General features: G+C 33.2%; 1 protein-coding gene and 1 long non-coding RNA gene across 4 annotated transcripts; one reads left to right on the top strand and one right to left on the bottom strand.

The window, feature by feature from the left end:
- The first annotated feature begins 273 nt into the window (after positions 1-273).
- Positions 274-11,796, top strand: LOC105773909 (uncharacterized). Of its 3 annotated transcripts, none has more exons than XM_052632767.1 (14): positions 274-684; positions 1,043-1,159; positions 2,184-2,248; positions 2,803-2,908; positions 3,328-3,399; positions 4,516-4,575; positions 4,698-4,827; positions 4,919-5,091; positions 5,263-5,447; positions 7,072-7,199; positions 8,335-8,618; positions 9,278-9,521; positions 10,426-10,962; positions 11,050-11,796. In XM_052632767.1, the coding sequence occupies exons 1-14, from the start codon at positions 409-411 to the stop codon at positions 11,205-11,207; spliced, it is 2,535 nt and encodes an 844-aa protein (XP_052488727.1). In that variant the 5' UTR covers positions 274-408; the 3' UTR covers positions 11,208-11,796. The 3 variants fall into 3 exon arrangements, with proteins under 3 accessions (XP_052488727.1, XP_012451561.1, XP_012451559.1); XM_012596107.2 differs by having other exon boundaries at positions 10,426-11,215; positions 11,382-11,796; XM_012596105.2 differs by having other exon boundaries at positions 275-684; positions 10,426-11,796.
- Positions 9,987-11,494, bottom strand: LOC128041914 (uncharacterized). The gene is made up of 2 exons (XR_008196993.1): positions 11,348-11,494; positions 9,987-11,203 (listed from the first exon to the last, which is right to left on the bottom strand). It is a non-coding gene; the product is annotated as an uncharacterized LOC128041914 (long non-coding RNA).
- Positions 11,797-11,990: the final 194 nt, after the last annotated feature.

Below are 11,990 nucleotides of genomic sequence, written 5' to 3'. Positions count from 1 at the left end.
ACTACATTCTAATTATGTTCAACAATTCAAATAACGAAGATCAATTTATATTAATTATAGTAATTAAAAATATATTATTTTATAAGTTAATTAAAAATTACATGTGTGGCACTAACAAATTAAAAATTTTGTTGAAATTATTATATAATACTTAAATAAAAGTAATACATTTATTTTCATATTATTTAATAAGATTTTAATAAATGTTTTTAATAATTAATAGTAAAAAATTTTCAAAAGAGTTTAAGGTGGGACTTAATTGTCATTGTACAGATAGTTGCAGGTTTTTGGTTTTCTTTCTTCTTCTGTCAAACATAAACCCTAAACCCTTATTAACAAAAAAACAACTTATTTTGTATTTTTATGGTTAGCACCAAGAAAAAAAAAAGCAATTCCATTTCTTGAATAATGGCAAGGTTCGATCAATTAGAAAACATGTACGACCTGGGATTGAAGCCAGTGATGCTTCGCAGTCTGATTAGACAATATCTTCCTGCCGAGAACCACCCTCTCAATCTCAACAACAGCTGTTTTGAGCTGCCAAGCCTGGTTTCTATCGTCCAAACTCACTGTCTCTTGTCGGAATTGGACTCACAATCCATCGATCCAAAGCTCATTAACACCTGGAAATCAGCCGTCGATGATTGGCTCAGTTGCTTGTTATCGCTGCTCTCTAGCGATATGGTATTTTTCAATTCTTTCTTTTGAGTTTTTAAATGTTTTCCTTTTTCCTGTTTAAAATGAATGACCTGTGATTATTTCACATTTTCTTTTCCCTGAAAATAAAATAATGTTCTAGCTCTGAGCTTTGGGTTATGAAGCATCACTCTGTTACTTCGTTTTTTTGTTACTACTGTGTAGTTTCTGTTTTCGAAAGTTGAAGAATTAAAATTTGAGATTTCTTTTATTGATGAAAGAAAAAAAAAAGTGTAATTTGGCTTTATTCTGGTTCATTCTTATTAATGATAAAATTGTAACTCTGCCTAAATTTTCTTTGTTGCCCCCAACCGTATTTTATTCAATCTTATGTAAAATTTTGTAGTCAGATAAATGTTGGGTTGGAATCTGTTTGCTTGGGGTTACTTGTCAAGAGTGCAGTAATCAACGGTTTTTGTCTTCTTACTCTATTTGGCTCATCAAGCTTCTATCACATATTCAGGTATATGAAATATTGTGTTGACATTGTTTTTTATGTCTACTTGTTTATCTACTTTATTTAAACTTCATGCAAGTGGGATTTTTTTATTATTTGTATTTCTTTACTTTATTTTCTAAGGACTGCTGATGTGAACATGCTACTATGATAGATGGTAATTGTTTATAACCATGATGATTTATGTATGGTTTCCAAAATGTTCTTTGTATCATATTTTTTGGGTATGATTCTGAGAATCATGTTTTTGTACATGAAGCATTGCAGTTTTACCCTGTGAAGTTAATTAAGTTTTATGGGAATGCATATCAAATTCTGTATTTCCAGTGGATAGATCTAAATCTGGTTTACATTGGTTGCGTAAGAACACATAGAAGTTTGCAAAGAATTTAACATTTAAGTAGCCATCAATAATCTGTTAGTTATAGGTGAACGTATTTAACATGATTCTGTTTAGCAAACATCTACAAGATGTGTTATGTCTGACTTTGAACTGCTTTTAGGGAGAGAGTAATTGAAGATTAGACATACTGGGATTCTGTGTATCAGGATTGTGTATGTGTATAGGCTGAAAAGTTTTGAATGAATTTATTCAAGAGATTAATGTGAGTGAGTACCTGTGCCCTATTTAGTTTATACAGAGTTAGAGACAAAAGCTGTTGGTGGCGTGATATTGATGTGGGTAGAGATCAAAATCAAGTAGTTCTTCCAATTTCATTTGGTTTGCATTTTAGATTTTCTAACTCTGTCATTTATGAGTAGTAGATAGCATGTTAGCTATAAAGCTTGTAGTGTTTGTGCTATTGAATCATGATTTGTTTCTTATGCTGCAAAGAGTACTGGAACTTTGATATTTTTCTTGTAGTTAACAATCATGACTTTTCCTTGAATTTTATGAAAGCTCGAATTTCTTTTCAATGTATAATGTGTATTGGTGTGTGTGTGTACTCCAAGGCATATTTTGATGCAGTTCTTTACATTATTTTTTGATGTACTTGACAATACATGTCATATCCTTTGTTCTAAACAGCCTCCAGCAGACTCTCAACTTGTGAAGATTGCTTCATGTACCTCACTAGCAGATCTATTGACAAGGTTAGATATTTGTTTTTCTTGCCGACAAACACATGTATAGCCTGAACAGGTACTTACTTATGCATATGCACTCGTGTGCATGTCAATGCATTGTTTTATATATATTTTGCATGTAATGTTTATGCTGATAGCAGTTGCTTTGAATATTATATCGACAGAAATTTTGGTGATTACTTATTCAATGGAGGGAAGCTTAGTACAGTTGAAAGTTGGGTTAAAGTCAAAATTTAATGGGTATTGTAATCATAGAATTAGTCAAGATGTTTGTATGCATTTTGGATAAGATCCGGCCATTGTCTATTTCTTCATAATTATGAACAACCGTAGATTTCCTATTATGGTTTTGTTTCACCATAAATTTCCAAAGCTTTTTCTAACTAACTCTTATATTTGCATAAGTTGTTAACTTTTGCATATTGACAACACTTTTGCTTCAGCTGCCTCTGTTTTGTGTCAGAAATTGCTCCAAACAGCAAATTTTAATGCTCAAAGTTCTCTATGACATATATCATACTATTTTGTAACTTGGAGGACTGCTTTTTTGGCTGAACTAGATTGGCTAGATTTCCAGAGGTAAAGAAAGATGGGAACTTGCTTGCTGGGAAGCTCGTCCAACCGGTTTTGAAGCTCTTAAATGAGGATAATGTGGAGGCTGTTTGGGTATGTAGTGTATTTCTAGGTTTTTTTTTTTCCTGCTGTACCTTCCAAGCTTGTATGGATAGAAATGTCTCAAAACATTGTACTTGTTCTTTGATTAGATTTTATTACAATTAATATTATCTTTTTCTTCAAAACATACAATGTTTAGAACATATTTATTATAATGAGTGAACAAGTCTTATAATAAGGGATAGTAGCTCATATTCAGAAAGATATGGAAATGCATTTTTTTCATTCATTTATTCTTTCACATTCATCTATAGTTTCATTTAGATAAAGGCAACATCAGTTGAAATTCATTTTTAGACTTGGGAGGAATCATAGGGATACAGACTTAAGTTGTAAATAATGATGATTCTTCTATTTGCTTGTCTTGTTGCTTCGAAGTGTTGTTTACCGTCCTTGTTTTGTCGTGACAGGAAGGAGCAGCTAATTTATTATATGCCCTTATAGCCTTCTTTCCAGCTTCTATCCATCACTATTATGACAAGGTAAGTTTATTTGCATTACGAAATTTCTGACTCTCAATAATTGTTGGTAATGTTAAGACCTATGAGCATGAATATCTCCTCCTACCCCCCCCCCCCCAACATATCATTGTTGTATCTACGTCAGTTGTAGACTTGGTTCGGATGTGTTTTGATGCATATCAGGTGCAGCTTATGGTTGCTGGGACTGGAAGGAGTTTTTTTGGGGGGTGGGGGGTTAAAGTGTTAGAAAAAGAAGATATTGGTGTTATGGCATATTTTTTAGGGTGCTTGAATGTATTGCGTCCCGATGTTATGTTTGAATTCTATGCCAACTTCTGGTTTCCTTTCAATTTTAAAAAGAGTTTATAATAAGTTCAAATTTTATGGGATCAAATTTTAAAAGCTGCTGGGCAATTAAATTGTAATAGAAACAAAGCGATGAACAGAAATATGTAGGTTTATTTCTTTGACCTATTTATGGAAAAAATGTTAATCTTATTTAACAATGTCTGGAATGAACTCATGTCCCGTGTCAACTCGTGTGCTATGTAGATACAAACTCATATACGTTGAGAATAGAAGCTGAAGAAACATGCTATCCACAGATAAGAAGCTTCTTTAGCTGGATATTAAAAACATTAATGATTTGGTTTATGTTCCGTGGCTTAATCTTGTGCTTTATAAGGTTACGAAATGCTCAAATATGATAACATGCAATCTCTGCAGTCATGTGCCAAAGGAAAAAGAGGAAGAAGTGAGAAAGGTTGGGTGATAAAGAAGTTTAGTTGACAACATGATTCAATATTGTTAAACCATAATCTAGAAGCATGGAATAGAAATATTGTGGAAACTTCATACATAAAAATTGTTTGTCTGATGAATCTTAAATAATATATCAGGGGCATATATGCTATGATTCGTAAGATTCCATAAAATCATGGGGAGCATAAATGATACTTCATACATTAGATTCAATATGATAGGAGAAATCAAACCTCAGCTGTTATTGTTTTATTTGCATATTGATGTCAGAGAGGAATAAAAGGATTTCTTTCAACTGAACTGCACCTTAATACAATTATTAGATTTGTCTTGCTAACGAATTTACTATGTACTGGTCGAAAATAATTTTTGCAGGTTGAAGCTGCTATTGCTTTAAAAATTCTTTCAGGGAAATATAGTACTAAAACATTGAAGGTAAAATGTTTCTTTTCCCTGTTTTGTGGCATGAATACAAAAGAAAAGGTGAAAAAAAAGGTAGCATGGGTAAATTCCATTACACGCTTTAATTTTATTTTTTGGTCTGGTTCAATCTCCAGAAACTTGGTTATTGCTTAGCATTGCTCCCCAAAGCAAAAGCAGACAAGGATAGCTGGTCATTAATGATGCAAAAATTTTTGATATCAATTAATGATCACCTCAATGAAGCCTTTCAAGGTGTAGAAGAAGGTATAATACTATAATTTAACTCCTTTATGGATAAATCACCATTTATTGTTAAGATAAACAAGTAAATGACTGTACTTTGAATAACTTGCAGAAGCTAAATCTGATGAAGCTAGGAGATTATTGGTTTCCCCTGGCAAAGATCTGCCATTACCTTTAGGAGGTGCCTCTTTTAAGGGAACAAGTTCTGAGAGACTGCCTACAGCAACTATCTCTACTCTTATGTTTTGCTGCTGTAAAATGCTCACAAGTTCATATCCAGTTCAGGTATTATCATGGGCTTTTTCTTTTACTTTTGAAATAGAAAATGCGATATATGTAAATGTGGCTTTATAAGTTTGAGTCAAAGATTCTTCTGACTTATTTTTTTTCTTTCTTTTAAGCTACTGCTCCATCAGAATCATGCTTTTCAGCAACATTATATGTTTTGGTTAACAGGTTACTGTTCCAGTTCGGTCGATGTTAGCTCTTGTCGAGAGGCTGCTGAGAGTTGATGGTTCTTTGCCACACACCATGTTGCCCTTTATGACTTCTGTGCAACAAGAGTTAATTTGTTCTGAGCTTCCGGTCTTGCATGCTTATTGTTTGGAGCTTCTCATTGCAATTATAAAGGGGATGCGCAGGTACAAAGAGCTACTTGTTTTACTACAATGTTCTTATAGTTCTTTAGAAGAAAGTAGGCATATTTGATCTTTTTCTTTTATCTTTTTTCTGGTTTGCAATCTTTATTATACTAGAATATATGTGGCTCTACCTTTTTCCCCTTTAAATACAAACCTTAAACTGCTGCTCTTATGTCGATTGCTTAAATATCTAACTGAAAGTACCTGCGAAAAGGAGAGTGCTCTTTTTATGTTTCTTTCTGATATGTTTCTCTTTGATCGAAGTTTGAGTTTTGTTCTTCTATTAACTAAATTTGGCAATTTAGTCCCTTCACTCCAATTATAATGAATTTAGTCCTTCCAATTTAACTAAGGTGTTAATATTTGCCTATAACTTGTGTTATGCAGTGTTTTGGTAATAATCTGATATGCTGAGGTGGATTAATGTTTTTCTATGCAAATATAACAGTATAAAAGAATAATTTATTATTTTGATTGAATAATAATTATCTTTCTGGAAAATTTCTATAAAGGGTTTAGTAATTTCTTTAATTAAAAATAAAGCTTTTTCTTGCGCATTGTAGAAAAAGTTGAGGCTAACATGTTGCGTAATGAACAAAATGGCCACAGTGTTGAATTAACTGCATATCATTATCAATATTGTTAAATCTGACTTTTAACTGAACTATAGGGATCAAACCATTAAAATTGCAGTAGAGGGACTGAAAATAGCACAATTGAGATATAAACTCCGGCCCTTCTCTTTAGGCTATCTTTTCTGCTCATAATTCTTTGCTAGACTTTTTGTCATAAGCTGGGTGCAATCGTTGGTTGTTCTCTTTTCAACCTATATGAATCAATTGGGAACAAAAGGACAATTTCCTTGTAAAGACCAACCACATCAATCCTTTGCTCGCATCTATGACGTATGTCTACTTTGAAATGACAGCTAATTCCTTTTTTTTATGTCCTTTGTCTTTGTCTTTATCTATCTATGCATGTTTCCTAATATGTTTGTTTTAAAATACAATTATATATTCAAAATGTTTCACCTTCTTATCTTCTATATTATTGTGATTATCAATCTGTTTGTTTGTTGTGTATGCACCAGTGCTTATTCCATAATGCAATTGCTTATATCTTTCTCACTGGTGTTTTTGGATGTCTACAAACACACAAGTTATGAAGAATGCCAAAGTAAAGTGGTCATATCTTAGCATATATAGTGTACGCAAGAACACTTAAATGCTAATCAATTTAAAGATGTTACACTGTTAAGGTTCAAAATATCTTTAAATTCTGAAAGAGATTGTGAGCAATAAACCTTAGTGGAATAAGAGAACCAGAGGTGTTATCCTCTTGAAAAGTCATGTTAGCCTCATTCACCACATGCTTCGCTTTAAACCCTTACCGATCTTTTCTGAACTTAATATTAGTAAAACATATGGTCCCTCCTTTACGTAATTATCTGCTTGCTCCTTGCCAACTTCCATTTTTGTAGATATTCTTGGAATATTTTCTTCACTTTTCTATGCGTATGTATTTGTATAATATATTTCTTATAGATTTCAGTCGTGTAATTTTTCGATGATCGATTTTGAGTAAATATATGTGCTTTATTTTTTTATCTTGATTTTGTTTTTAGGCAACTGTTACCACATTCTGCATACATTGTGAGAGTAGTTACAAGATATTTCAAAAGATGTTCTCTTCCAGAATTGAGGATAAAGCTCTATTCAATCATACGGATGTTGCTTGTATCAATGGGTGTAGGTAAGGAGTAATTCTTTGAAAACCTTTATAAAATTTACCCCCTATGCTTTTAAAAATCAGTTTATTACTATTTCTTTCCTTTCTTTTTTGGTTATTAGCAGCTAGTTCCCATCTTCAGTCATGCGTGTATTTGCATTTCCAGTAATTCTTTTGATAAATGTCAAACTTTAGCCCTCCATCATATTCTGAAAATTCAGCCAGGAGCCTGGGATCTTTTACTCTGCTCAAATGAGACATCTTTCCAGACTGTGCTTTTAATGCTTCAAAATAGAAACTGGGTAAGGGAGGGAAAGGACAATAGCATACCCTTGAGTTCTAGTGCCAACTTACATATAGGTTTGTCAAACTGTCCAATCTAAGAATGAAAATAAATGAGAATTCGTCTGAAGAATTGAGTCTCAACGTGGCAGAGATAAAACATTATTTTGGATAAGTACTTTTCTGAAGTTTCTGGAAATGATATTTCTGGATAGTAGAATATTTAACAGTAGCTACATAGGGCCTACTGATGGCCACGAAGTTGGTACTGAGTATTATGTCCTGCTTGCAACTTAAAGCAGTACTTTTTTCTGGCAACCAAAGGTTTTTTCCTCAATGTTGATGCAGTTTTGCTCAGATCATTCTCCTTGTTAATAGCTTTCTTCTTCTTCTTCTTCTCTTTTTAATTTAATTTGGCTATTTGTTGGTTGTTTTGTATTTGCTGCTGTTGCTTTGCAGTATAGGAGACTAGGAGTAGCTTGTGGTTATTTATGGGCTTGTGGCTATATTCTGAAAAGAAATAAAGAAAAATCTCCTGAAACAAACTTTTTAACACTTTGAGGCTATACATTAAATGCATTAATAATACTTTTGATAAATGAATGAATGTAGAGTTTTTAAGACTCCATTTGCTAAATGTTCATAAAACTTGGTGAAAGGTCGGAGATTTATGTCTTTTTAAATTCTTTTTGCCATATAACAATCTAATTTGCTAAAGGAATAGTGCTTTAGAATACTAATGGTACACAGGAATAGATTGGTACTTTTTGTCATTTAGGACTATAAGTATTGATTTTTAACCATAGTGGTCTTCTATTGTCATGGAGATGAGCTTTGACTGAAATAGTAATATGCAACCTTTTTTCTTTTAAACCAGGGATTGCTATATATCTTGCACCAGATGTCATTGAGAATGCTTCTTATGATCTGAATTCTCTTGGTGGTGAAGATATTGAGACATCCCCTGCAAACACAGGTCCTGCTACTGGAGCTTTGCCCCAGCTTAGCAATAGGAAAAGAAAGCATGGTGCTAAAACTGGATCTCTGGAGGAGAAGCAAGATGCACCTAGTCCAAAAGTGGGAGAATCCAATACCCATCAAATGACTCCAATTACTGTAAAAATGGCTGCACTTGACACTTTGGAAGTCCTCCTTACAGTGGTATGGTATTTCTAGAAATTTTTTCCATTTGACAACTTTGCTAGCATGATATATTATATATACATGTGTTTGTGTACATATATGTACATATGCATGGAGAGAATAAATTGTCATAGGCTTACTGTATAGAGAAAGAAGTAACATAACATGAAATATGGACCAAATTCCTTTTTTCTCCCTAATTGGAAGTATAAGATAGTAAAACAGCTTATATATTTGTATATCTTTTCCATTCTTTAAGGATTATAGAAACTAAGTTGATAAAATTGAATTGTAAGCGAAACTAGATGAAACAAAATAATATTATGCTAAACTATTTGCTTGTGATGTTTGTTTTAGATTGTTTGTTCCGTTTTTTGGCCAAAATGTTAAGATATTTTTGAAGACATTTATTTTCATATTTTATATATGTATACAAATAGTTATTGTCCAACTAATAGAAAATGTTTGTTCTACGTTTTTTCTCTGGATAATTGTACTTGATTGGTCTTATAGTAAATACTATTGAACTCATCCTAAATACATGCATGATGTTTTTTTTTATCATGTTTTCCAGAGAAACTATATCTACAAGATTTACTGGAAGTCTGCAGTTTTATGGTTCATAATGGTTGTCAAGTATTCAATGAATATAATACTGTCATGTTTATTTGTCAAAGGGTGCTGCTTCAAAATCTGAGAGTTGGCGATCAAGCATTGATAGTCTTTTAATGAAGACGGCCATAAATTCATGTAAAAGGGGATGGGGGAATTTGGAAAGCAACATTTTCTTGCCTCATGAATCAGCCTCAGTATGGGCAGATTTCCAGTTCTCATCATTACGTGCACTCTTGACATCGTTCCTCGCCCCAGCTCGCACCCGACCACCATATTTATCTCAAGGGCTTGAGCTTTTTCGTAGAGGTAACTACTTTCTACATGGTAACATTGTTTTACATTTAGTAAAATGACAATTAAGAACAAATTTTTTTCCTTGAGATGGTAATAAATATAAGGTCAAATTCTGCTATTAGACCCTGTACTTTGTGTAAATTGTGGATTTAGCACCTATACTTTAATTTGATCAAATTTAGTCCCTGTACTTTTTGAATTTTTAAATTTTAGTCCCGACCCAATGGTAGCAGTTAAATTTGTTTGATTAAATTATGTCATTAGTCCTATATTATATATAAAGTTATAGATTTAGTTTACGTTCACCAAGTGGATCGTTCTTAGTGGTTATATTTTATGAATTTCAAAATTTTAGTCTTAATGCAAACGACAGTTGTTAAATCTATTAAATTTTTTTTTTTGCAGTATAATGTGAAAATAACAAATGACATAGCATTACACATGTGATAATATGTTTGACACATCAAAATTTTAAAATAACAGAACTTAATGAATTTAATAGTTATTATTTAGTTAGGACTAAAATTTTCAAATTCTAAAAGTATAGAGATTGAAAATGACCTAATTAAAGTACAAGTACTAAATCCACAACTTACGCAAAGTATAGGGTCTAATAGCAGAAATTAACCTAAATATAACAATGCCTTTTTGGGTTCAACCATAAACTAAATTCATTTTCAGCTCAAATGACCTCTTGGAACTCGTCGTTTGTAGTGCTTATTGTGCTCCACTCCAAATTGATGCCAGGGCAAAAAACCAGCTTAGCCTGTAAAGTCAAATAATTAATAAGTTAAAAACATTGTGCAGGCATTTCCATAGTCTGTTGCATATATAGATCCTTGTTGCATATATAGATTCTTGTTAACTTCTGTGCCATTCTTCATTTTGTTTAACTGTAATTATATGTCTATTCCAGGTAAACAAGAAGCTGGAATGAAGCTCGCCCAATTTTGTGCCTATGCTTTGTTTGCACTGGAGGTGCTCATACATCCTAGAGCCCTTCCACTAGATGATTTCTACTCTGCTTGTCATAATTCTACTGATGGAGCTAGCAATAGATTCCTAGAAAATATTTACTCTGGCAGTCAGAAGCAAAATACATCGTTTCTCAGTGCCATGCGTAGAACAGAACAAGGTGGTGTTGAGTCACATGATGATGATTTATATGACAGGTGGCTACAAAACGAAAACGAAAACGAAAATCAAAATGAAAATGAAAACATTCCTGTTGAGGATATGAAGGATCAAACATCAAGACCAAATGATCCATCATTTACAAATGTTTTAGAGGTAAGGGAACAAGAGCCAGCAGCAGCTAATGCAGATGTGCATATGAGAACGGAAAATGAAATTGTGGTGCAGCCCTGGCACTTAGAAGAATCAGTTCCAAAGTCTCAGGGAGTAGCTTCTGCAAAAGCCGTCATGAGTCCTGCAGTTGGAACAAATCCTGAAGGTAGTGAAATAGAATCTAAGATGCCTCTTTCTGCTAGTGATAGATTAAATGATGCCAATCATGATATGTTCTCTTGCGTGGATAAAGTTGATGGCTTTGATCATGTTGCTGGAAAAACTTCATCAACCTTGCCAAATGCCAAGAAGGGTAGTTCATCTATGGTGCATTTGGATAGTGACTCATCTATGGACTCGTTTCCAGGCATTGTTGATGCTGATCCAGATACTGATGCTGATTCTGACTAGGAAACAGGGTAAGAGAAATGTTAATTCATCAGCTGTTCATTTGATGCTGATTCTGACTAGGAAACAGGGTAAGAGAAATGTTAATTCATCAGCTGTTCATCAAAATGAATGGAATCTAAGATGGGATAGGTTGTTTGTACCATGTTCTGATTCTTCTTACTAGCAATTTTCCAGCACCAGCAGTTGCAAGTAAAACTGAGAGGAGCACAGCAAGGAGCCAGAACGGAGCAAATTTTATCTTTTGTTTATTTCAACATTAAGTTTCGGAGAATAGAGATCGAATAGCCTCAAATATGAGGCAAGGCAAGGTGGCTTGAGAAGTTGCCTCACTCTCCAAGTGAACCGAGTTTTGATTGACTCGTGAGTCAGGAAGGATAAAGGGTTATTGTTAACATATATATCTATTCATGGTGATTGTTGTTACAGTAGAGGCCACCTTATATAAGTTGTGTTCCATTTGCTCTTAGTAGGGAGGTAGAGATATTAGAAATGGTTTAAGAACATTTACTATTGTTTTAGTTCAATTTATGGATTAAAAGTTTGTTTTTTGTTATGTCCTAGTTAATGAGAAGCTCCATTTTTGAACCAATATTATTGTTCTTTACGACCTATCTTAATCATATTCCATGAATTCATGCTTAAGCTGTGAATCTGAGCCTTCGGTGGCGATAAATCACGATGAGAGGATATATACCATCTTATAATCATTAATTATGTAGGGGGTCCCAAAAGTACGTTTTCAACATGCATATTGGTTCAAACAAAGTTATTACATTGTAAAAT

Source organism: Gossypium raimondii, chromosome 6 (genome assembly GCF_025698545.1).
Source record: "Gossypium raimondii isolate GPD5lz chromosome 6, ASM2569854v1, whole genome shotgun sequence".
Classification (NCBI taxonomy): Eukaryota; Viridiplantae; Streptophyta; class Magnoliopsida; order Malvales; family Malvaceae; genus Gossypium; species Gossypium raimondii.
Note: the sequence above shows the minus strand (reverse complement) of the source record. Positions and strands in the feature narration are given on the sequence as shown.

Bases quoted from the DNA above. Each gene is read 5' to 3' on its own strand.
- LOC105773909 (XM_012596107.2), top strand. From the start codon at position 409: ATGGCAAGGTTCGATCAATTAGAAAACATGTACGACCTGGGATTGAAG. The intron at 1,160-2,183 runs GTATATGAAATA...TGTTCTAAACAG, and splicing joins AGCTTCTATCACATATTCAG to CCTCCAGCAGACTCTCAACT. The intron at 7,200-8,334 runs GTAAGGAGTAAT...CTTTTAAACCAG, and splicing joins GCTTGTATCAATGGGTGTAG to GGATTGCTATATATCTTGCA.